General features: G+C 36.6%; 1 protein-coding gene across 1 annotated transcript in view; it reads right to left on the bottom strand.

Annotated features, from left to right (window-relative positions):
• CCDC73 (coiled-coil domain containing 73) overlaps window positions 1–27,247 on the bottom strand; it is a 163,931-nt gene that overhangs the window by 33,381 nt on the left and 103,303 nt on the right. Inside the window, exons 7-11 of the mRNA XM_007943283.1 lie at window positions 20,245–20,380; window positions 19,701–19,780; window positions 8,869–8,997; window positions 8,203–8,262; window positions 6,972–7,076 (exon numbers count right to left, since the gene is read on the bottom strand). Coding sequence (XP_007941474.1) covers window positions 6,972–7,076; window positions 8,203–8,262; window positions 8,869–8,997; window positions 19,701–19,780; window positions 20,245–20,380 — 510 coding nt within the window. The remainder of the gene's footprint in view (window positions 1–6,971; window positions 7,077–8,202; window positions 8,263–8,868; window positions 8,998–19,700; window positions 19,781–20,244; window positions 20,381–27,247) is intronic.

Genomic DNA, 27,247 nt, shown 5'->3' with positions numbered 1-27,247 from the left:
TGCTGGAGCAAGATGGTATCTCATTGTTGTTTTGATTTGCATCTTTCTAATAGCTAATGATCGTGAGCATTTCTTCATATGTTTGTTGGCCGACACCTATCCTCTCATTCCAATTTGAACCTATTCTCTAAGTCAGCTGCACAGATCGTGTTCTCTCTTCACAATCAACCCAAGGATTCCTTTCTCTTTTTGCTCATGTGTCTCCTATTTCTGAGACACTATAGGCTTCCTTTCCCTGGGTCCCATGGCTTCCTTGTCTTGGTAGAAAAAAATTTCTATTACTTCTTAATAAAGAATGCATAGATGGTAAATTTTTGAGACATGTCTGAAAATGTTTTTCTTCTACCAATACTAATAAGCAGTATGGCTGAGTATAATAGATCTCTGCTTTGGAAATCAATTTCTCCTATCATCCTCTACTTTCCAGTGTTGCCATTGAGTAGTCTGAAGCCATTATGTTACCATTTTTGTTCCTAATCCTTGATATATAACCTACATTTTTTCCTACAGTTTAAGAATATTCTCTTTATGTGTGATATGAAATTTCATAATGATATACACCAATGTTGGGGAATACAAACTCATATCCTTCAGTTCTGGGTAACTTTCTGGTATCTTTTCTTTGGTCATTTTCTCTTCCTCCATTCTTTCTGTTCTCTATCTCTGAAACTCACTAAATCTCTTCCATTTACCTCCTAACTTTTTTCTCTCCCATTTTTCATCTTCTCATCTTTTAGTTGTATTTTCTGGAAGACTATCTCAACATTATCTGTTAATCTTTAAATTTTTTTTTTTTTAATGTCTACCAATATACTTTTTTGTTTTGAGGACTGCTTTTTATTCTATGAATTGTTTATTGCCTTCTGATTCTCGTTTTATTAATTAAAATATTCTCTTTATGAAGGGTATTTTCTGAGTTTCTCTAAGTTCTTTTTACCCTGTTTGTTTCACTGTAGTTATTTAGTTGGGCTTTTTCTCTGCATAACTGCAGTATTTATTCTCTTTCTCTCTGACAGGTTAGTTTCCCCAGAAAGGAATCTTCTAATCTCCTGCCTGAAAGTTATAAGCCTAGCTGAGCTCTGAATGGGGAAACTGGGCTGGTAGGACTTATTATTCAGTATTTATAGATTTTTCACTTTGGTTTCAATACACTATTCCCTGTGGTATGCTGGTTAACTGGTTCTGTGGGTGATGGTTTTTATTTATTTTTTGAGTGTGTGTTCTGTGGGTTGTTTTTTTTTTTTTTTTTTTGGTGGGTGGAAGGGGCCTGATTTGCAGCATCTGTCAATTTTAACAATTCTTTGATATCTAACAATTAAACTCACTGGTACAAGCTGGCTCTAGTGCACCACTGGATCCCTCCTGGATCCCTTCAGTCTTCTGCCAAGTAGGAGAGGGACAATGCTTACTTGTAAAGGGCGGAAAAGAGAATCCGGGAGCCCAATTGCTTCTTATACAGATCTTCCAGTGTTTGGCTTCAGTTGTGTTCCCTATTTCCAGAGGCACATGATGCTTGTAATTCCTGGCCAATTTTGCATCTTTGGCTTTGGTTTCTACTTTCCCTCATGTACTAAGTAAATTACCAATTGTTCATCTGGTTCCCACTTTTAAAACTTTAGCTTTATTGTTTCCTCTCCCTATTTTCTTGTCCTTTTGGACTTATGGCCTTTAAATAAATGTCATTTTATTGCTGTTTCAGAAGGAGGTAGAAGTGAATGTATGTGTTCAACTCAACACGTTTCACTAGAAGCCCTGACACACAATATATGAACTTGGAGATTTATTTATTAACTCATCATTCATTCAGTTAATAAAATTTAATGAGCTTCTACTATATGTCAGACACTGTTTTAAGCTCTTGTGCTACATCAGTGAAAAAGAGAGGCAAATGTTATCATCCTCATGTAGTTTATATTCTACTGGGAAATTATTTGGCATTATTGGCATCTGGATTAACAAATCTGAAAACCATGTTTTCAAAAATGGATATTGTAGAAGGTTAAAATAAAACCATCTCCTAATGGTTTAATCTACCATAAGTAAATCATCCTTATTAATACTATATTAGTACTATGACTATGGGGGAATAATTATGCTTATATATCTACACTAAACTATGAATCAAAATAGAGAATATTCTCTATAATGAGAATTTAGGTCTCCATTTTCCAAATTGCACTACTTAAATATATATATATGTATAAACAGAAGACAGCATGATTGCAGAGCACTGGAAAATAGTAGGCCATTATCAAGAGTAATGATCCCTTTTAGTACAGGTGGAATTAGAATGCTCCTTGAGAAAACAATTGAGATATCTACGCAGCACAAGCCCCAGCATCAGTTCAACATTAATGTTTTGTTATACTATATATCAGTGTGGTACTCTAACACCAGTCTGTAGAGAAGTACTGATCCATGACAAAATTTTCACTGGTCCATGGCAAAAAATGTCAATAAAAGGTCATCAAATGTCTTTTCTTGTAAAGGACTGTCCTTTCTTCTGAGATTATATCCTTAATATACTTTTGTTGTTAAAATGTTCTCTTATATAAAATGATAGTGATGATGGATAGTATTGGTTTTTTTTAATGTTCTTACTTATCCAAATAAAAAGCTGACAACTATTTTCTGTTCTTGCCAATAGTTTGCTTGAAACTTTACTGCATGAAATCCAGCTTGTCTATATACGATCAAAGAAGCTCTGGTAGTGCAGTGGTTAAGGCATTTGGCTGCTAACCAAAAGGCTGGTAGGTCGAACCCACCAGGGTATCTGAGGGAGAAAGATGCAGCAGTCTACTTCCATAAAGATTTATAGCCTTGGAAACCCTAAGGGGCAGCTCTACTCTGCCCTACAGGGTCACTATGAGTGGGAATCGACTTGATGGCAGTGGGTGGGTTTGGTACCACAGTGGTTCATGCTAAGCTGCTAACTAAAAGGTTGGCAGTTCGAAACAACCAGCTGCTCCAAGGGAGGAAGATGTGGCAGTCTGCTTCATAAAGATTACAGCCTTGGAAACCCTAACGAGCAGTTCTACTTTGTCATATAGGGTTACTCTGAGTCGGATTTGACTCAATGGCAATGGGTTTTACATACTATCAAAGGAGCCCTGGTGGCACAATGGTTTCTTAGTACTTGGCTGCTACTGCAAGGTCAGCAGTTCTAACCCACTAGTGGGTCCTAGGGAAAAAGACCTGGTGATCTGCTTCCATAAAGATTATAGCAATAGGAAAACCTACAGGGTAGTTCTACTCTGGTTTGCTGTGAGTCTGGACCGACTCAGCAGCACACAATAACAACAAATATATTATCAAGGCTCAGATAATAATTGTGGCCTGTTAAAGAGGAAAAGCATCTGGATTATCTACAATATTAGCAGTCATAATTACAAGATCCTATTGTTGTTGTTGTTATGTGCCATCGAGTCAGACCCGACTCATAGCGACCCCTCCTTGGGTTACTGAGGTGGTATCACTACAGAAGCAGATTGCCTAACCTTCCTCCCAAGTAGTGGCTGGTGGGTTTGAACTGCCAGCCTTCTGGTTCTGGTCAAGTGCCTTAGGCACTATGCTACCAGAGCTCCCTACAAGATCCTAGAACCACATTTATAGTCATCATTATCTTAAAGAAACACTAACATTTCTATGATTACTGTAGTACAAAAATACCTAAATGTTGAATTTAGAGTTTATCAAGGGGCAAATTAATAGTTGTTGTCTTAGTAGAACTGATCTAATGAAATTGGTAGGTCTCATAAAAACCAAAAAACCAAACTCACTGTCGTCGAGTTGAACCCAACTCATAGCTACTTGGGTTTCCGAGGCAGTGTCACAACAGAAGTAGATTGCCCAACTTTCCTTCCAAGGGTAGGTCTCATAGAACAAGGAAAAATACCTTAATAGTGTAATATTGTAGACACAGTGCTAGATTAGAATCAGAACAAAAACTTAATCCCAGTTTCGCCACTAATCCCTAGGCTTTGAACTACGTCACATTTTTTGTGAAATTAGTTTTTTTTGTGTGTGAAATTAATCTCTAATATTTTGTTCACCCTGAAAATCTAAGTTTCAACTCCTTTAAATGGATTAGGACACATTCCTAATAATATTTACTTGCAAAGAAATTAGGTACATTATATCCTAATTTTCCTGGAAGGAAACTCAACATATTAAATAGTTCTATTATCCATCCAATGGGAGGTGAGGGGTACACTTGCTTATCAATGAGCCCTTCAGAGAATTGTTGGTTTTTTTTTTTTTTTTTAATGGTTTATTTATTTACTGGAGGAGGTAAACGGGCTAAGGGGAGGGAGTGGTTTGACTCTGACACACCTCCCCCTTCCTCTTCTAGAAGAGGAAGGTCTAACTCCTATAGTACTGGAGACAGGCAAGAACAATAAGGAAGGTGAAACTCTCTTTACATGATTAGCCATAGCCTATCAATGATGCGGAGATAAATCTTACATTGTTCAAGTTAAGTTTGGTTCCATTCACTGCTGGTGGCCTCTGCCAGTGCCAGCTAAATAATTTGCAGGGGTCCAGTGCAAAATGAAAAAAGTGCCATTGAAAGTACTAAAATATAATATCGTTCCTTTCTTGCTATTCTGTCTCTATCTACCTGTCACAGTGTTGCCATGGTAAACAGGCAATCCCCATGGTATTGCAACTTCCTGGCAGGGACGTACTCAATACCTAGATTGGAGGTAGGCAGAGGCTCCCCAAAATGCTGTACATGTGCCCAATCCTGACCTCTCTGCTGGCACCTAAGCCCCCACCTGGGATTGGAGGGCAACAGCAGAACATGGGCCTCCCTTTACCAATATGACCCAGTTGACCACCAGACAGCAATCTCTGGGAAGGAGCAGGGGGAGGGAAGGGCCAGGCAGGGTCCAGAACACCAGAAGGTAGAAGAGACAGCAGCTGAGAATCATTCTGGGGGGGCAGTGAGAGATGGGACCATGCCTGAGTGAGGCCTCAAGCCCCCAGGGCATATGCCATTGTGCTACAGGACTTAATTTACAGAACATAAATTCAAAGATAAAACTAATAAGAATTTCAAGACAGTGACTGCAAAACATTAAACCCCAAGTATGGGGTCCTTCTGAATATGGGGCCCTATGTAGCTCCACAGGTTGCATACCTATGAAACTGGCTCTGGTCTCCATTGATAGTGTTCTTTACACGAGAGGTAAGTGTGGTTTTCTTGGGAAATATTCAGCTTCAGCTTGCCTCCTTTGCTACCAAGAAACCCTTCAGAGAGCAGAAATAGCTTCCATTTGTCACCACAGTGGAACATACTTGAGGTCCCTTTCTGAGTTGTACAATCCATTCCTTGGCTCAGCAGTACCCAGGGAAATTACAGCCTCTCCTCTAATATTCATGCTCCTTCATGTGAAGCCAAGGAACAACCAACATTCTCCTGAACTTTTCCAGGGTCATGTAGTATCGGAACAAGCACACTACAATTCAAATCTCATTAGCATAGACTACTCCAAAACTTTTCCTCCTTGAAATTTCTAAAGCAGAACTAGGCATGAGTATATATGTTCTTGCTATATTTCCAATTTTGAATAAACATATGCCAAGTTATTCCACGTAAATTTTTCCCATTTTACTCCACTGGCACCACCAAAGTGGGCCTTCAGTTTCCAAATTTCAAGTATCCATTCAAGGACCAAGATGGCAGTCTCTCCAATCTTTACAAATAATTCTCATGCAGATTTCCTCACTTCATGAAGGAAATGCATCCCCTGCTACCCTGGAGAGGTAAGAGAGAAGCCTCTCTTCTTTATACTGTATTCTCCAAACAATCACTATAACTTCTTCCCTTCCCTAATCATTTTTCTACATATACTCATTCCTCACTTATCAACATGGTTAGGTTCCAAAGACCAGGTTGTTATGCAAAATTGGCATTATGCAAGAGCTGGTGTCCTCTCATCTCCCAAATTGCCCACTGCCCATCAGATGTCCTGGCATATCTTTGGATGTGCTTGGTGGGCCCCCTTCCCCACCATACCTTCCCTACTACTGCAAAGCCCCCAGGCATTGAGGGGAAGTGGTGGTAGTTGGCTGTTGCCCGCTGCCCACTACCTCCTGGTGCTCATTCTGGGTGGGGACCCCTGCTGATCCTCTACTCACTGTCTCCACTGCCCACCCTGGGCAGGAACTCCGCTTGTTCTCCGTCCAACCAGGCCCCACAACCCATGAGGCCTCCATAGCTCTCCAGCCCCTTGAGCCTCCCTGAGTACTTTGGGCCCTTCATCCAGCCTCCCCTGCCTGCTTGTGACCTCAGGTTATCCCGCTAGCATGCCAAGCCCTCTGTGGCCACACCAAGATGTCACAGGCAAATGAGAGAAGGCATCCCACGGCTGACTGGACACTGTTCCTCATATGATCAGGTTGTCACGGAGGCCTCCGGTATATTATTCAGGGTGGCCTGTGAAGGGCACCTGGGGGCAGGCTATGGCCCTGTGTGGACCTGGATCAACAAAGGTGCCACGTGAGAATTTTTTCAAAATTGTCTTAAATGTGAAATGTTAGATAAGCATAGGTGTGTACTAGAGAGAAAATATTGGGGTGATTGTTCTGGTAATACAGCCAGTTATATGAAATTCCTGTGAAGAAGGATATGACACCAACTTCTGGAAGCTCACCGTTTGTTCTCTTAGAATGTGGTGATACTTAACCCCTTTTATTTTCTGGTTTGGACCTTGAACACAATTCCAAAACAAAGAAAAAAGAAAAATCTCATTCATTCTCTTACAAAATTAAATTAGATACTTAATAAAATTCAACATTTAACTAGTGACTTAGATGTTGAAAATATATTTTAATTACTTTAGACAACGATGTCAACAAAGGAGGCCAGTAACTTACCCTTAGAATTGAAAATAACCTTGATAAATTTGGACAGATAAATGCAACAGGCAAAGGTTATTAGATGGAAATATACTGAAGAAAAATATAACCTGATTATTTTCTTTCAGTGCCTTCAATTCTGTTTTCATTTCAGTATTAATTTGAGTCTGTTGCTGAAGTAACTGTTGCATATGTTGAAAAGAAATGATGACATTCTATAAAAAAGTGTAAATGTTATAAATCAGTTGAAAAACTTTTAAGACACGTATATTTTCATTCTTCAAATACACTTTCTAGTTTCCTAACTAATTTTTATTATACAGTGACATATGTAAAAGCCAGAACTTGATGGACTGCCTTATTTTTCCAGATCTCTTAAGTTTCCCACCTTTGACAGGTGCTGTCTTAACATTTTTCTATTGCTCTCTGTCAGGGAAAAATATTTCAGTTTTCCTTCTCTGACAGGTTTCTGCCTTACACAGGTTCCAGCTTTTGCAGGTTTTACTGTAATTTAATTTCAATACTGTCATATTTTACTAATTTAATACCTAAAATAATTTATATTACATTATTTCCTACTAAATATTGTTCTAAGAGTCCTTTGAATAACTAATAAAGTTTTTGAAATGGAATCCAGATCCTGAGACACTATTGAAAAATATGAAGAATTTAAAACTAAAATAAAATTTAGTTGGCTTCCTGAGCAAATAGTAAATATATCACTACTATAATGTCACAGTGCAAATGAGCCAGGATTTTATGGTATGTATTTGGAATCAATTGGAGGAAAAAAATAGAAGAGAAAAATGGAAACAAAGAATGTTTTCTTTCACATACCATTTTTTCTTTTTATAAAAGAATTATAAATATTAAATTAATTCAAATGAGAGTATAATGACCTAAATAATCATGCATTGTTGTTGTTATGTGCCGTTGAGTCAGACCTGACTCATAGGGACCCCTCCTTGGGTTTCCGAGGTGGTATCACTACAGAGGTATATTGACCCACCTTCCTTCTGAGGAGTGGCTGGTGTGTTTGAACCGCCAGCCTCCTGGTTAGCAGTCAAGTGCCTTAGGCACTATGCTCATGCATTAAGCATACATATATCTGTTAGGGTAATGATAAATATCAAGGAAAAAGCTGATTTATTTTTGATGAAGTATATGTGAGACCTGGTTACACAAAAGGTACACATATATCCACTCAGTGCACATTAACTGAGTGCCCACTGTGCTGGGCATTGACCAAGATGTGATTCCATTAGTTATCTATTTATTCCCCACATTGTAGCTAATTTTCAAAACATTTACTGACTTCCAGAATATCTTACAATTGCTTACCTGCTTTTCTTCTTGAACGTGGGCAATCTCTTTATTAATCTTCTTAGTTAATTCCAATTCCTTAAAAAAAAATTGAGTAATTTTAAGGTTGTGATATAAAATCCAGCAAATTCTACATTTAATTCAGTGCTCAACAAATTTGGAGTGGCATAACCTATTATTACTCCAGAATACCCACAGCTGTTTTTAGCTGAAGCAGTAACTTCAGTGAAGTGATGAAGGTATTAGATGCCCAGTATAAGCTGGTGCAAACTTTTAAATGTTATTGTTAAAAATTACAGAATTTCTCATCTCCAAAAGCTGTTCCATCAATGCCTTCAATTCTGTTTTCATTTCAGTATTAACTTGAATCTGTTGCTGAAGTAACTGTTGCATATGTTGAAAAGAAATGATGACATTCTATAAAAATGTAATAATCATTGTACCACATGATTATTTGACACCATATTAAAGTGGAGATAAATGCATTAGAGTCCAATTTTACTGGCCCAAAGTCTGCTAAGGGCAAAGTTTATCTAATAATTTAAAGTACAGATTATATATATGCTGAATTTTTAATATATACATTAACTTCATATAGAAGGAAATTTTTGTGATAATCCTTAATTTTCCATTAAATTTTCTAAAAACACTAAAATAATGAAAATTAATAAATTTAATAAATACCATGTTGAGTCGCTCTTGAAGTTCTTGAAATTTCTGTTCTTTAATTCTTAGATTGATGTTTTCTTCTCCCATCTTATACTGACATGTGACCTTGGATTTCATCAAGTCTGAGGTTACTTTTTTTAATTCCTTTAACATAAGAAACATATCAAACAGACAATTCAGTATATTTCGTATAAGGAAGGTATGTTCCCGATAGTTTCAAAATTCCACCTTTGAAGTTACAGTGTGCTAAATTTCATGTCAAAATAATATTATTAGCCCATCCAAGTCTAGTTCCTCTAGTTCCCTTATAAGATCAGGCAATATGAGAATTCAATCTGTGGCTATGGAATAACAAAGCCAATTACATAGGGTGCATGATCTTAGATCTTAAAAAGAGGGCACAAACTCAATGAACTAACCAAGCAAAAGTGGACTGTTTTCATTCATTTCTTATTCAACAAACATCTTCTGAGATAAAAAGATGGTAATAAAAGATTCTCAGTTATAAAATTGATTAGCATTTGTTCTGGTTACCTAGTGCCGCTCTGACAAGAAACATACCACAAATGGGATGGCCTTAACAAACAGGAGTTTATTCTTACAATTTGGAGGTTTTAGTCCAAGTTCAAAGTGCCAGGATCTAGGGGCTGGGTGAAAGCCCTCAACATTGGGGTCTAGCTCTGCCTCCTTCTCCTGGCCCACTGGAGCTAGAGGCATTTCTTCACTCAGGCAGCTGCTGGCTGCTGAGGCTGAGAAGCCCCAAGGTTGACAAGTAAAAAGGCACAGTCCCGATGTTACCGACCACACGGCAGGCCATTAACTTAAGTCCCTTTTAAGTCCCAACGTCGGCAGAGAATGGCAGGCTGTTGAGCAACGACACAGCTATATGCAGGGTCCAAGCGTGCCATAGGCTAGAGACCATTGCCAAGGCTTCTCCTTAGATACAGGAAGCAGACCACAGCCCAAAGGCAGCTACTCAGCTGCTTGTGGTAGATCCCACCATGGAGTTGATTATCAGTCTGATCATGGGGAATAACTACCACCAGCTGCCCAGCCACTCAACCAGGCCCAGCCAAGTTGACACACAAGCATAACTACCACAGCATCTAAAAAGAAAAATTTATGTAAGAAATAATTAGATAGTCTTTGACTCCATCATAAATAGGTTCTGGTATATGTCAAATATCTTTTTTTTTTTCTTTTTGTCTTTATTATTATGGCCTTTTCTTATTGGTATCCTTATAAATCTGATCTTTACCTGTCTTTGGAGGTTAGAAACATTACATATAAACATACAGATTTTAAATATACACAAAAACAAAGACCCATTGTCATTGAGTCAAAAAAACACAAATCAGGAAAATTTACTCTGACAATGAACAAGAGTTGGACAATGTTGTCATTTTGTCATTCGAGGTAGCAACTCCACTTAAGGAAGGTTCTGGATCATCTGGATTATCTCTGGGGATAAAGATGGTGTTTCTAATCAAAAAACTGATGAGAGTTGTCTGTATGGTCCTTTTCTTTTTTTCTTCTTCATATATTCCACAGCAACATCTCATGGCTTCCTGAATCTGCCTATCAGCGTCAGCAAAGTGATCAGCATTTGGGTCCATGTTCTCAAGCAACTGAAACTCTTGATTTAGTTTAGCTTAGTTTTGAAGAGTAAACCCTAAAACTGAGCATCAATGAGTGAATATCTGAGAATGATAATATCACCAAATTACATGCTGATATACAGCATCATATGTAGTATATATTACTAGTGATGAGATGTTTAAAAAAATGGACAGTCATAAATGAAGTTTGCCATAACTCAAAATAAGTCTAAACTGGGGACTACCTGTACAATACAATGCGATGAGTGCTATAATATAGGAAATTACAAGCACAAGAAAGGAAACAATTTGGTTGAGGTCATCAAGAAGGAATTAAAGGGAAAGGTGGTATTTGAACAGAGTCTTGAAGGATAAATTTGCAAAGAGGATAAAAAGGGGCTATGCATTCTAGGTAAAAGGTTCTACATGCACAAAAGCACATACATATGGAACAGCATGGTATTTTTCAGGGAAACAGAACCAACATGATATGGTTGTAACATTGGGCAAAAGACTTGCATTTTAGATAAACAACTCTGGCAATGCTATGGAGGGCAGAACTGAAGAGAAATGAAATGAAAGAATAGAGTGTAAGAAAAAAAAGTCTTCATTTGTGAAATTGCAATCCATTTAACTTAGCAGATACCAGCCAAACATATTGAAATTTTGACATACCAACTTCTGTACTGGTGTGTGAGTGAATGTATTCCTGTTGTGTGTATGTTCGGTATATAAAATACTTAAAGACCTGATTTTCATAGTCTGTAATAGACACTTGACCAAAAAGCACCTGAAATCACTTTGTATTTGGAAAAACCCTGTATTTGAAGAGCCTACTGCCCACTAGAGAGACTAGGAATGTCAGATACTAGTTTTATAAGCATATGTCCAGGGTCTTCTAATCAGATATTCCTGTCCTGTATATTGGATCAGGAACTAATACACAAATAACAGGGAACGTTGCAAATCTATCCCTTGGTAGATACTGGGTTAATGCTAGCTTCCATGGGTAAGGGTAATACTATTGCAGCAGCAGCAGCAGCATCCAGAGTAGTCAATAATGAGAATGTAAACTGTAGTATATAACGAATGACAGTGGAAGCTGGTTTTATGCCATGATTTTGACTTTGGTCTTAGATACTACAGATCCTCCCTTGTTTCTGGCCATTTTCCAAATTTGAGATGATCAAGATCTTTCCGATAAATTCCCTTGCTGCCTAAATCGGTTTCCAACTAAGAATACTGACCAATGTACTTCTATTAGTTTAGAGAGAGATAGTCATTGTAGAAACAGGATATAGTTCAAGTATATATAGAGAAAGAGCAAGTGACGGGTCAGAAAGAATTTCAGACTTTCCTTTGTAATAAGGCATCTAAAAGGAAAACTGAGGCTGTATTTCATCTATTATCCTGAAAACCTGTACTAATAAATAATTCACCTACAGCTATGGTGCAGAAAAGTTGAATCCATCAAAGCTGCCTTAATCTTAGCTTTAATCTAATTCTACTTGAAAGTTACATAGTCCATCTTCTCAAATTATTTGCTCAGCACACAGATTGAATACATGTGATGAAAAGATATAACCCTGACACACATCTTTCTTGATTTTAAGCCATACAGTATCTCATTGTTCTGTTTGAATGACTGCCTCTTGGTCTGTGTACAGGTTCCACATGAGCACAATGAAGTGTTCTTTATCTCTCATTCTTTGCAATGTTATCCATAATTTGTTAGGATTCACACAATAAAATGCCTTTGCATGGTCAATAAAACGTAGGTAAACACCTTTCTGATATTCTCTACTTTTTCACCCAAGATTCATGATATTCCTCCTTCCATGTCCTTTTCTGAATCCAGTTTGAATTCCTGGCAGTTCCCTGTTGATGTACTGCTGCAATCGTTTTTTAATTATCTTCAACAAGATTTTACTTGCATGTTAAACTACTGACATTGTTCGATCATTTCTACTTTCTGTTGGATCACTATTCTTTGGAATGGCACAAATATGGATCTCGTCCAGATGGCTGGTCAGGTAGTTATCTTCCAAATGTCTTGGCATAGACAAGCAAGTGCTTCCAGCTTTGCATCTGTTTGATGAAACATCTCAATCAATATTCTGTTAATTCCTGAATCCTTGTTTTTTGCCAATGTCTTCAGTGCAGCTTGGACTTGTTCCTTCAGTACCAACAGTTCTTGATCATAAGCTACCTTCTGAAATGGTTGAACATTGACCAACTCTTTTTGGTACAGTGACTCTTGTATATTTCTTCCATTTTCTTTTCATGCTTCCTTTGTCTTGCAGTATTTTGTCCATAGAATCCTTCACTATTGCAACTCGAGGCTTGAAGTTTTTCTTCAGTTCTTTCAGCTTGAGAAATGCTGAGCATGTTCTTCCCTTTGATTTTCTAACTTCCAGTCTCTGCACATTTCATTATAATACTTTGTCTTTTTGAGGTGCCCTTTGAAATCTTCTGTTCATTTCTTTTATGTTTCCATTTCTTTCATTAGCTTTAGCTACTCTACATTCAACACCAAGTTTCAGAGTCTCTTCTGACATCCATTTTGGTCTTTTCATTCTTTCCTGTCTTTTTAATTTGTGTTCTTCATATACGATGTCCTTGCTGTCATCCACAACTCACCTGGTGCTTGTACTCAGTGTGTCAAATCTGTCCTTGAGATGGTCTCTAAATTCTGGTGGGATATACTCAAGGTTCTACTTTGGTTCTTGTGGACTTGTTTTAATTTTCTTCAGCTTCATCTTGAACTTGTATTATGAGCAATTGATGGTCTGTTCCGCATTTGGCCCCTGGTCTTATTCTGACTAATATTATTGAGCTTCTCTATCATCTCTTTCCACAGATGTAGTTGACTTGATTCCTGTGCATTTCATCTGGCAAGGTCCATACGTATAGCTGCCATTTATGTTGTTGAAAAATACTATCTGGAATGATTAAATCGTTGCTCTTGCAAATTCTGTCCTGCAATCTCTAGCTTCATTTCTATCACCAATGCCATATTTTCTTCTTTGTTTCCGTCTTTTGCATTCTAATCACTTGGAATTATCAGTGTGTCTTGATTGCATGTTGGACCAATTTCAGACTGCAGAAGTTGAAAAATCTCCAATTTCTTCATGTTTGGCATGAGTGGTTGGTGTGTAAATCTGAGTAACAGTCATATTAACTGGTCTTCCTTGTAGGTATATGGATTTTATCCTGTCACTGATAGCACTGTCCTTTAGGATAGATCTTAAAGTGCTCTTTATGATAATGAATGTGAGACCATTCCTCTTCAATCTGTCATTTCCTGCCACAATAGACCACATGACTGTCCATTTCAAAATGGCCAGTACCGGTACATTTCAGTTCACTAATGCTAAGGATATCTATTTTCAAACATTCCATTTCATTTTTGACAAGTTCCAGTTTTCTGAGATTCATACCTCATACATTCCACATTTTGATGGTAATGATGATGATATTGTTATTCAATGTTTGCAGCTGTTTCTTCTCATTTTGAGTTGTGCCACATCAGCAAATGAAGGTCTGAAAACTTTACTCCATCTGTGTCATAAAGGTGTACTCTACTTTGAGGAGCCAGCTCTTTTCCTATCATATTTTGAGCATCTTCTAACCTGAGCACTGTATCAGACAATGTTCCGCTGCTATTCATAAGGTTTTCACTGGCCAATTTGTTTAGAATTAGAGTACCAGGTCCTTCTTCCTAGTCTGTCTTAGGCTGGAAGGTCTGTTGAAACCTGCCCACTATGTGTGACCCTGCTGGTATTTGAAATACCAGTGGGATAGTTTCCAACATCATAGCAACATGCAAGTAAGGCACAACAGTATGACAAACTGATAGATGAGTTGGGAAGTTTCAGGATAGGCACCTACTATTCTATAGATACACAGAGTCAAGGAGTAAAAGTACCTGCTAATTCAAGAGTCTGAATGGTCAACTATGTCCCCTTTTAATAAATATATGGTTTTGGATGGGGAATACAGAAAAGAAGAAACTTATGTGAATAAACTGCTTATCCTGCTACTATTATCAACAGAGTTGTTAAGATCATAGACTCTACAGTCAAATATATGTGGGTTCCAATCTAGGTTCTATTTTTCTTGTTGCATGATTTTAGGCAACTTCACTCTGCCTCATGCTCCTCATCTTTAAAATGGAAATATTTTTTAAAAAAGCTAACAAATTGCCTGACATTTAATGATCCATGCAACAAGTATTTGCTGATCATCTACTATGTGCCAGGCACTGTTAGTTATTATTACTACTAAAGTGAACCCCAAGGAATTCTATGATTGTTAAAGCTTCAGTATGATGTAGAATTATTTCTCCTACTTATAAAATAAATTACTCTGAGGTCTTAATAAGTGATATGCATAATTAAGTATTCTTAAACCAAACCAAAAATCCACTGCCATCAAGTTGATTCTGACTCATAGTAACCCCCATTGGGTTTCTGAGGAGGTAAACTTTACAGAAGTAGATTGCCCAGCCTTGTTTCCACAGAGTGGCTGGTGGGTTTGAACCACCAACCTTCTGGTTAGCAGTCAGATACCTTGGTCACTGTGCTACCAGAGCTCCTATATTATTTGAAGAATTAAGACATTCTCTCATAGTTGATAACAATAAAAGTTTTCCTGTAGAAAATAAGCTCCTCAAAGGAGTTCTGGTGGTGCTGTGGTTAAGGGACTGGGCTGCTAACCAAAAGGTAGGTGGTTTGAAACTACCAGCTGCTCCATGGGAGGAAGATGAGGCAATTTACTTCCATAAAGATTTACAGCCTTGGAAATCCAATGGAAGTGGCTGAGTCAGAATCGACTCGAGGGCAGTGTTTTTGTTTTTTTTTTCTTTCCTGATTTTATAAGCTCTTCAAGGAAAGTACCATGTTTCATACTTAGTTTAATATTCCATAGCACTTTGATAAGTATTTGATTAACACAGAGTTATACAGTATTGAGTCAAACATCACCTGAGTAATAGATATCTTTTATGCTTAACTGATTCATGGCTGTTCTATTTTTATTACTATTATTATTTTTTAAAGATACCAGTGATACATAGGCTTTAAGATAAGGCATACTTTTCTTTATAAAATGGTGTTTGAAAAAACCTGCTTTCAAGCTGCTTTTTTGTACACTATGATGATGATTTATGAAGGAAAGCTTACAACAATTTTTTGAAATTATAATTTTTATGTTAGGTTTTCTTAAAACAAGATACACCAGTCTAAATTAATGAAAACTCAAAACATTTAGTAACTAAATTATTAGATGGCTTGTTTTATACTAATGAACTGTTCCAGGTTTACGCCAAAGATAAAATGCCCTATTGATAAAAGTACAATTAAACTAAGAGACAGAAAACCAGCATATGGATAACAGAAACAAGAATGAATAACTTCTGAAATCTTTCTTTCCTTTTATATATTAATTACTTAATCTGAAAAGCATAATAAATTAATATCAGAGACCTCTATGAGATGATTTTTCACTTAAAACATGCTTTTGATTTTATAGCCTTTATAATCTTTTAAATATCTTGAACTTTTAGTGCATTGTCTGTTTTCTAAGCATTTTATTCAAAGCTGTTAGTGAAGCAAATAAACAGCACATGCTTTGATCTCATTAAATTACAACTTACAGTTCCTAGAGTCATAAATATTGTGCTCTTTTCTCCTTCACCCCTCCTTTTCTGGTATGGGGTAGTCTGTTTAATATCACTCTCTCCTGGGCACTCTGACGTTTACTCAGACAAATAGCAGAGGTTATGAATGCTGTTCACAGATAGTATCGGGAAATCTTCGTGATTACCGTAATGGAGAATCCAGCATTCAGAACTGTAATACCTAGTTTTACCTAACAATTAAATTTGGTCTGTTTAACTTTTCTCCACAAAAAAGGAATTCCATCTTATCACAAACCAATAACTTAACTGTTCTGGACAAAATCATGTAACAGCATAACAGAAAATGAAAATTATCTTTGCAAAAATTAATGATTAGAAGTTTTAAATAATTGATACAACCAATGTTACTAGACTTGACTAGTTTCTGAAAAAAAAAAACTCAGAAGAGAAAACAATTTTCCTAAGTTAAAAATCAAAGCTACATAATATAAAACACACATTATCATAACTAGAAGTGTTACAATTTGGCTCCTAAAATGTATTTGAAATTTTTCATCCTTCTAGCTACTCAGATTCTGAAATCTCAAAGGTAAGAAGACTCTCTTACTTTATACTTCCATACAATCTCTCTTCCATTTGGCAGCATGGTTACTGAAATACTTTCTAGTGTGAAAGAGGCCACCACTGCATGCCCATCAATGCATTTAGGTAGCCCTGGCCTAAGCCCCAATGCCTAGAAAAAAGGGGCTAATATGGTCAAGAGCAAACACCATTCCACTTACGCATAAAATGAGATATTCTTCACCCTCTTACTTCAACCTGCCAAGGGTATCTCTCCATGGATTTACATAAGCCTCATCTTCAGCTATAGGTCAGAGTCTTAAACCATATGTTAGAAATATAATAGTCCACTGTGTTGCATTTATTTAATGGGAATAATACAAAATTTAGAACAAAAATCTGAGTACAACTCATTTTCATAAGAATGCAAAGATGAATTCATTGAAGGAAATAAGGTACATAAATATTTTACTAAAATCACCAAAGTTAATATGGATATAATTTAATCACTTAAGTCACTGATAAAAATATGCAATTAAAAAAATAAAAGAACTGAAACCAAAAAGACATCACTTAAAATGTGCTCATTCACAGCTACTGAGTCAGTTATTCGTTGTTTATATTTGCATTTGAAGTTAATATTATAAAAATGAATGGCCTTTTTTAACAATTCTCTGATTTGGAATTCCAGGCGATTTTTTTTTTTTTTTACAGTTGCAGCTTTTTCTCCTTACAGAGTCAAAATCAACTCGACAACAACATCATCTTTCATATTATAGAATGTGACTGAAAAGAAATGTTTACCACGTATAAATTTTCCTTTTAGGTAGTTTTCTGGCTAAGGTTTTCAAAGAGTAAATATGGCTATCACCATCCATAATACTTCTATACTCAGCTGTACCTTTGCACTTAATTTCTGCATTCCCCAGGTATAAGAACAGAATCCAATCAATTTAATGACAGTTGTAAGAGCAAAGAACTACATGTATAACTGTCAATACAAACCAAAAAAAAACAAACTCACTGCTGTTGAATCGGATATGACTCATAGTGACCCCTCCTTGGGTTTCCGAGGCAGTATCACTAGGGAAGTAGATTACGCAACCTTCCTTCTGAGGAGTGGCTGGTGGATTTGAACCACCAGCCTTCTGGTTAGCAGTCAAGTGCCTTAGGCACTATGCCACCAGAGCTCCTAACTGGCACACAGAGGTCACTCAAATACTGACTAAATGAATGAATAAAAGTTGCTAATGAGGCTAATGTTGCATTTTTCGTATAGCCTAGCTTCGTGGATTATTTGCTCAGTGTAGAGACTGAAAAATTATGGTGAAAGGATATAACCTTGATGTGCATCTTTCCTGATTTTAAGCCGCAGAGTATCTCCTTGTTCTATTCAAACAACTGCCTCTTGGTCTATGTACAGGTTCTGCATGAACACAATTAACTGCTCTAGAATTCCCATTCTTTGCAATCATGTCATCCATAATTTATTATAATCCACACAGTCAAATGCCTTTGCATAGTCAATAGAACATATGTAAACATTTTTCTGGTATTTTCTTCTTTCAGCCAAGATTCGTCTGACATCAGCAATAATATCTCTTGTTCCATGTTCTCTTTTAAATCTGGCTTTAATTTCTGGCAGTTCCCTGTCAAAGGACTGCTGCAATCATTTTTAATTATCTTCAGCAAAACTTTACTTGCATCTGATCAACCAGTCAGTTGGCCAGGTAGCTGTCTTCCATTTTTTTTTTTTAATATAGACAGGTGAGCACTTTCAGCATTACATCCATTTGTTGAAACATTTCAATTGGTATTCCATCAATTCCTGCAGCCTTGTTTTTTTGCCAGTTCCTTCAGTGCAGCATGGACTTCTTCCTTCAATTTCATCAAGTTTTGGTCAAATGCTATCTCCTGAAGTAGCTGAACATCAACCAATTCTTTTTGGTACAGTGACTGTGTATTCCTTCCATCGTATGCAGATGACACAACCTTGTCTTGCTGAAAGCAAAGAGGACTTGAAACACTTACTGATGAAGATCAAAAACGACAGCCTTCAGTATAGATTGCACCTCAATATAAAGAAAACAAAAACCCTCACAACTGGACCAGTAAGCAACATCATGATAAACAGAGAAAAGATTAAAGTTGTCAAGGATTTCATTTTACTTGGTTTCATAATCAACACTCATGGAAGCAGCAGTCAAGAAATCAAGTGACATATTGCATTGGGAAAATCTGCTACTGCAAAAGACCTCTTTAAAGTGTTGGAAAGTAAAGGCATCACCTTGAACACTAAGGTGCGCCTGACCCAGGCCACAGTATTTTCAATCGTCATATGCATACAAAAGCTGGGTAATGAATAAGGAAGACTGAAGAAAAATTTATGCCTTTGAATCATGGTGTTAGTGAAGAATATTGAATATACCATGGACTGCCAGAAGAATGAACAAATCTGTCTTGGAAGAAGTATGCCCAAAATGCTCCTTAGAAGTGAGGAAGGCAACACTTTGTCTCACATACTTTGGACATGTTATCAGGAGGAACCAGTCCCTGGAGCAGGATATCATGCTTGGTAAAGTAGTGGTTCAGTGAAGAAGAGGAAGATCCTCAATGAGATGGACTGACACAGGGGCTGCAACAATGGGCTCAAACATAGCAATGATTGTGAGGATGGTGCAGGACCAGGCAGTGTTGTGTTCTGTTGTACACAGGGTTGCTATGAGTAGGAACCGACTAGACAGCACTTAACAACAACAGCAATGAGGCTGACACACACTGAATACCAATTGGCTGTGCATGTCACCATAAAAGTTCACGCTACTGCCTACAAATCAAAGAAACATATTCCTAATAGATTAAAACAAATTTATTCATCACATCTATGGGAATCATAACTTAAAGTTTATGAGACTATGTAAAAAACATTTTAGCTATCTTTCTACCAAAAACAATTATATCCAATTGTTTTCTAGTAATGTTCCATAGACCTAAACTATTTTAAACTATAATTTTTACATAATGCTATAAAACTTTATTAATCATACCTTCTTTAAACTGCATATTTCAGATTCTTGTTTTTTATTTAAAGTTGACAATCTCTTGTTTAACTGTATTGCTTCCTGTACTGCAATACAAAATACATTTAGAAAAACATTATGTTCAACATACATCTTAAAGTATTACCTACATGAATGGGGAAAATAGCCCCAATATAATATCTGTAATTATTACTGAGAATTTAAATGATATATATTAAATTGCCATTTACCATTGAGTATCATATAGCTTCAGATAAATTCAGTTTAGTCATTATAAATAAGCCCATTTCAACATTCACAATAGAACCAAAAACCAAACAAACTCACTGCCATCTAGTTAGTTCTGACTCTTAGCGACTTGACAGGATAGAGCAAAACCGCCCCAAAGGGTATCCAAGGCTGTAAATCTTACAGAAGCAGACTGCCACAACTTTCTCTCATGGAACAGGTGGTGGGATTAAAAGGCAACTTTTTGGCTAATAGCCAAATGCTTTAACCACCATGTCACCAGGAGTCCTCTATAGAACACATTAAATAAGATAGCACCTACCATTTTGTTCTAACTTTTGGTGATTCTCTTTTACCAATCCAAATTGATCTGTTATTATGGCATAATATTTCTCAATTTCATTCAGTTGCTTATGATGGTCTTCTTTAGCCAGAAGATGTAACTGAAACTTTTGCTCCTAATTTGAAGAGTAATATTGAATGTTATAAAAACATATTGTGGTAAACAACTGTTGTTATTAATATAACTTACATTAAAAAAAAAAACCTCACTGTCGTCGAGCTGGTTTCGACTCATAGAGACCTCTCCTTCCTCTCCTTGGTTTCCGAGGCAGTATCTCTATGGAAGTAGATTGCCCAGTCTTCCTTCTGAGGAGTGGCTAGTGGATTTGAACTGCCAGCCTTCTGGTTAGCAGTCAAATGTCTTAGGCACTATGCCACCAAAGCTCCCATATCTTATACAGATGTCATAAAAAAAAAAAACTTCTGAGTATACCATAGTTAAAAGGTATTTCTAGATCTATGTAAAATTAAAGCAAATATTTTTTCCTGTAATAAGTTACTTAGGTTCTATTTTCCTTGTTTACAATTTCTTTTCAAAATCAGCCAGCTGTTTTATTTATAGGCAAGCATATCAGTACAGCACGAAGCTCAGTGAGGGGAAAAAATAAAGCAATGTTCAGTATAAGAAAGAAATTGTTTTTCCTTCTGTGAACCATCTAACTACAGGCATAAGAAACAAACAACAACAACAAAAAAAAAACTCATTGCCCTCAGGTAAGATCAAGATCAACCCCTCCTTGGGTCTCTGAGACAGTATCACTACAGAAGTAGATTGCCTAGTCTTCCTTCTGAGGAGTGGCTGGTGGTTCAAACCCACCAGCCTTCTGATTAGCAGTCAAATGCCTTAGGCACTACACCACCAGAGCTCCTAACTACAGGCATAACTCATTTAATTGTGTTTCACTTTATTGTGCTTTGCAGATATTGTAGGAGCTCTGGTGGCGTAGTGCCTAAGGCATTTGACTGCTAACCAGAAGGCTGGTGGTTCAAACCCACCAGCCACTCTTCAGAAGGAAGATTAGGCAATCTACTTCTGTAGTGATACTGCCTCAGAAACCCAAGGAGAGGTTGCTGTGAGTTGGATCTGACTTGAAGGCAATGAGTTTGGTTTTTTTGATTTGCAGATATTGTGGTTTGTTTGTTTGTTTGTTTTTTACAAATTGAAGGTTTGTGGCAACTGCCGGGAGCAAGTTTATCAGTTCAAATTTCTAACAGCATGTGTCCACTTCATGTATCCATGTCACATTTTGTTAATTCTCAGCAGGGAGCCTATTCAGACTGATTTGAGACCTCTCTTCTGGGTGGAATCTTAGGTCCTACTTCACAAACTCCCGAATTAGCCTGATCCTTGTTTGTTCCCAAATTCACCCTCCACTCTTTTTGGCTGATTGTGAGTGCTCCCAGTAAATTTCCTTTTCCATAAGTTAACCAGAGTCAGTTCATATGCTTATAACTAAAGACAGTACATCATACTGGTCAAAAGCTAGTCTGCCTATGTTTAATTCCTGCCTCTGTGACTTAATAACTGTCTGACCTTGGGAAAGTTATCTATCCTGTCTTTAGAAAGTGAATTATAATAGCATCTCCCTCATATAGCCATTATGAAGATAAAATGAATTAATACATCAATAATAAATTAATAATATAAAGCACTAAGAATAACATAATATAATAAGCACAATATAATGATTTGTTATTATTCCCTGATAAAAGTTCCAACAAAGTTTTCATTCATTTTAATTTGAAATAAGAACAATTTTCTCTAATATTAATAAACAACACACATTATAATTTAAATACTTAAATGATTATATTATCTTGACATGACAATAGTCTCAACTTTTTCAAAATTATTTTTTAATGATTTTAAGCACAGTGATAATATCACTGGTAATGGTTATGATAAATCAGTTGAAAGTTTCTCATGCACTTTTATGGGCTTTTCAAATGCACACTTTAATGGTGTGAATTCATTGTATAGCAGTTACAAATGCAAACAAGTTGACAAGTCTCTGAGATTTTGTGCCTGTTATAGCAGTTATTATAATCAATAACTAAACAATGAACAATAATGAAACATATTCCCTTCCTCTAAAATATGACTTAAGATCAAAACATTCTATTTATAGAATACAGTATAAACATCTAATATGATTTCATTGAAAATTGGTCTAAAAGTCAATTGAACTTTCTCAATTCAAGGAATTTTTTAAGTTTTCAATTCAAATCAATTTGTATGCAACCTTTAGGATAACGTTGTCTATTATATTATTTTGATTACATTAATGCATGATTCCACAAAGGCATCCTTAACCTTTCAGCTAAAAAGTAGTGAATAAAACAGGCTCAATACCTACAAAAGTTAACAATCTTGCTAACTGAAAATGCAGCAAAGATCAAAAAGATTTCATAAGTATTTCCTACATATAAAGATCTATACACATGAGAGTAATTTGTGTCACACTTTATTCCAATGTCTTTTGCTTGAAGCCAAAGTTGAATTAAACTAAAATGCAGTTGCATTTGTTTGCATGACATAATTCTGATTTTCAAATATATTAGCCTAGTCAATGGCCATGATAACAATTGTTAAGACTTTCAATCACATGGATTCTTTATAGCTCATTAGCCTGTACAGGCCCATATGAACCCAGTTGACCTCCCTGATTGAGTTTAGATAATCAGATGAAGAGTCCATTTGCCAATTTTACCACTAATTATGTGACTTTCAGCAAATAGTTTAATTCTGGGGAGAAACAATAACAAAAAGTAGACTGTAAATACCTGCCTGAGGGACCTTAGAACATTTTATAGAATAATATAAATAAATTGATGGTGTTATTATCATTATATACTGTACCAAATATTAAATATTATCTTACTGAGATGACTAAGAAATAGTTACATGCATATTATTTTTGTGATTTTACCTTTTCAATTAAATCAGTTTTTTCCCCCTTCTTTGGTACAATTTAAGCATCGACTATTACATATTAAAGGCAAAGACTCTATCCACAAGAAATATCATCGAGTCACAGGAAAATAATTGCAGAATTAATGGCTTTCTGAGTATGTGTAAACTTCATTTTAAACAAGTCTAATATATGAAAATCAAATATAAAGAGATAAGATATTACATTCATAATTATGTGTCTATATATATTATCTTTAAAATTTTACTTTAAAGCCTATTGAGATATTTAAATAGGAATAATTTAAAATGATGTTTGCAAACAAATAAAAGGTATAGTTGTACATTTTTTCCTTTTTCCTATTTACTTGAGGAGATATTTGAAAACTTTTAGAGATAAAATTAATTTCCCTTAAAGCAATTCGTTTGTTTGATGCAAATTCAAAAACAGTTAATATTCATCATTCCTATCTTTATAACTTACCTTTCAATTTCTTCAATATGAACCAAACTAAATCAATGCTGTTATAAAATTCATTTCTAAAAAACTTATGGCATCTTTAAGATATTTACATTTTTATTAGAAATATAAGGAATATGCTACTTTAAAATCTGAAGTTATACTGCTTGTGTATGTGTGTACATTCACAATATTTATAATCATGAAGATATTTCCAGACAAGTCTTCAGTCTAAAAATAATCTACTCTGAAAAAAAAGTATGATTGGATGGTTCCCGATTATATAAAACTCTTCATTATTGAAACTTTATTTTAAAAGAAAAATAAATCATAAAAAGTTTTTCTTTAGAGGAAAATTCTATACAAGAGAAATTAAATACTGATCTTTCTTGGGATTACCTTAAAAACGGTTTAATAAGTTTTTACTTCCTTCATCAAGCTCTATTAGCTAGCCAGCTACACAACATAGTCACTTCTATAGTAATCATCAAACACAACAGGAAAGATTTTCATCAATGATTAAATCACAATGACAGTTAATTTGATGTTCTAAAGTTTATTTTTAACTTATGTTTTCTTGCATTCTTTATTAAAAGTGACGGTAGTTTTTGTTTTAAGTGGAAAAGCTTAAGTACTTTTAGGGATGGATGAATTTTCATAGTCAGAATTGAGTTAATTTATCTAGGGACATATGATCATCTCTAAAAGAATAGCAGTTTACTAAATTCCAAGAAGTCAGAAATTTATAACTAATTAGGAGATCTTACCCTAGTCAATGACTATGATAAATATTATTAAGACTTACAAGTCACATGGACCCCTATAGGTCATTAACCCATATGGGCGCATATAAACCCAGTTGGCCACCCTGATTTAGTTTTGATAATCAGATGAAGAGTCCAGTTGCTAGTTTCACCACTCATTGTGTGACTCTCAGCAAATAGCTTAAATTTTGGGGAAATAATAACAAAAAGTAGTCAAATAGTCTCTCTCTCTTTTTTTGTCATCAAATTGATTCTGACTCATGGCAACCCCATGTGTCCCAGCATAGAACTGTACTCCATAGAGTTTTGTTGTTTTTTTTTAAAGTTTGATGCAAATTTCAATATTTCAAAGTTGTGATTTAGGTGAAAGTTTACAGACAAAAATCATTTTCCATACAGCAGTTCATACATAGTTTGGTTCATGACATTGATTGAAATCACCATAATGTAACAGCTCCCTTCTCACTTCCTCCCTGTGGTTACCATTTCCCTGTGTCCTTTCCTATGCATTCCTGCTCTCTGAGCTATCTCCCTGTGCAAATACTGCCCTTCTGATCTCACATGATTGATTGTTCCAAGGAGTGTATTGATCTGGTGTTTTGGTTACCTAGTGCCACTCTCACAAGAATATACCACAAACAGGATGACTTGAACAAACAGGAGTTTATTCTCTAACAGTTTGGAGGCTTCAAGTCCGAATTCAAAGTGCCAGGCTCTAAGGGCTGGATGAAAGCCCCTCAGCCTTGGGCTTCAGCTCTGCCTTCTGCTCCTGGCCCACTGTAGCTAGAGGCATCTCTTCATTCAGACAGCTGCTGACTGCTGAGGCTGAGAAGCCCAAGGTTGACAAATAAAAAGGCACAGTCCCGATGTTACCAAACCACATGGCAGGCCATTAATTCAAGTCCGTTCAAAGTCCCAAGGTCAGCATAGCATGGCAGCCTACTGAACAATGACCTGGCTACGTGCAGGGTTCAAGTGTGCCATAAGCTAGAGACCACTCCCCAAAGCTTCTCCTTATAATACAGGAAGCAGACCACATCCCTAAGGCAGCTACTCAGCTGCTCACAGTAGATTCCACCATGGAGTTGATTACCAATCTCATCATGTGGAATCTACATCCAGCTGCCTAGCCACTCAACCAGGCCCAGCCGAGTTGACACACCAACTTAACTACCACACCTGGTACAAATGTTCACTTGATACATCTGTCTATTGTTTGGCTGGAAGCCACAGAAGTGAGTTCAATTCCAGGCCTGAAGGGTGACTAGGGGCCATAGTCACAGGAGTTTCACCAGTCTCTATCAGATCAGTAAGTCTGATCTTTTTTATGATTTTGAGTTTTGTTCCACATTTTTCTCCTAGTCTATCCACTGATCCCTTTGTGAGTAGTTGACAGTGGTAACCAGGCACCATCTAGTTCTTCTGGTCTCAGGGTTATGTAGGCTGAGGTTCACATGGTCCACTAGTCCCTTGGACTAAATATGTCCATGGGTCTTTTGTCTTTTTCATTCTTTGCTCTTGACGAGGAGAGATCAATTGTTGCATCTAGATAGCCACTTGCAAGCTTTTAGGACCCAAGTTGCTACTCACCACAGTGGATGTAGAACAATGTTTTTGTGTAGTATGTTATGCCGGTGGAGTTTGATGTCCCCCATGACTATGGTCCTGAGCTCACAGATCCAACAACTTACTCCCTCAGGGTGACTGGCTGTGGCTAAGAAGTTATTATAACTTTTCGCTGTTAGTTCTATTTATGTGGACATTCTTACACATCCAAATATGTATGTAGCAATATTGTCTACCAAACTTATATATGGCCATAGGTTTATTTCCTTTGTCTAGACATACCCGATCATTCAGCCTGTCTACCTATTTATCTACCTGTAGGTTAATGTTGGTTATTACTGATAATGCATTACTGTATATATAAGTGTCCATCTTTGTTGTCTGTACCTTTTGTGCACCTCTCTGTGTCTTCCTTTCCTTAGTGTTACTGTGTTGGTCAGTCGCTTTTGATATATTGCCTTTTCCTTCACCCAAATCAATCCTTGTCTCTTATCTATCTAGCAATTTTCCCTCCCATTCTCACCCCCATTCCTGGTAACCAACAAAGAAATTTTCTTTCCATGTATAAACCTTTCCTTGACATTTTACAGTAGTGGACTAATACAATATTTGTCCCTCTGTGATTGACTTATTTCACTCAGCATAATGTCCTCCAAGTTCATCCACATTATGCGATATTTTGCAGATTCTACATAATTCGTTAGTGTTGCATAGTATTCCATTGTGTGTATGTATCACAGTTTGGTTGTCCACTCCTCCACTGATGGGCACATAGGTGGCGTCCATTTTTTTGCTATTGTGAATAGTGCTGTGATGAACATGGGTGTGCATTTATCTATTCGTGTCCTGGCTCTCACTTCTTTAGGATCTATATCTAATGATGGGATTGCTGAATCTAATGGTATTTCTATTTCCAACTTGTTAAGGAATCACCATACTGATTTCCACAGTGGTTGTAACGTTTTACAGTCCCATAAGCAGTGTATGAGAGTCCCAATCTTTCCACATCCTTGGTCAAGTAGTCTCTTGACTAGGTAAGAGAACATGAACTTCTTTAAAAATTTCTTAATATTATTTTAAAAATTATTTCTTTTAAGGCTCTTAACTTTAGCCCCAGGGTTACAGGTGAGGAGAGACAACTCAGGGACGCCCAAAGTAGCAAGCGGGAAGAGCAGGAGAAAGGGGATTAAAAGCCAGGAAGCCAGAGAGAAGAGCAGTCAGCTGAAGGGATTAGGTGAGGAGAGGCAACTCAGGCCCGCACAGAGTAGCAGGCCGGAAGAGC

Source organism: Orycteropus afer, unplaced genomic scaffold, assembly GCF_000298275.1.
Source record: "Orycteropus afer afer isolate SDZICR_OR568_19922 unplaced genomic scaffold, OryAfe1.0 scaffold00103, whole genome shotgun sequence".
NCBI classification, from domain to species: Eukaryota; Metazoa; Chordata; class Mammalia; order Tubulidentata; family Orycteropodidae; genus Orycteropus; species Orycteropus afer.
Note: the sequence above shows the minus strand (reverse complement) of the source record. Positions and strands in the feature narration are given on the sequence as shown.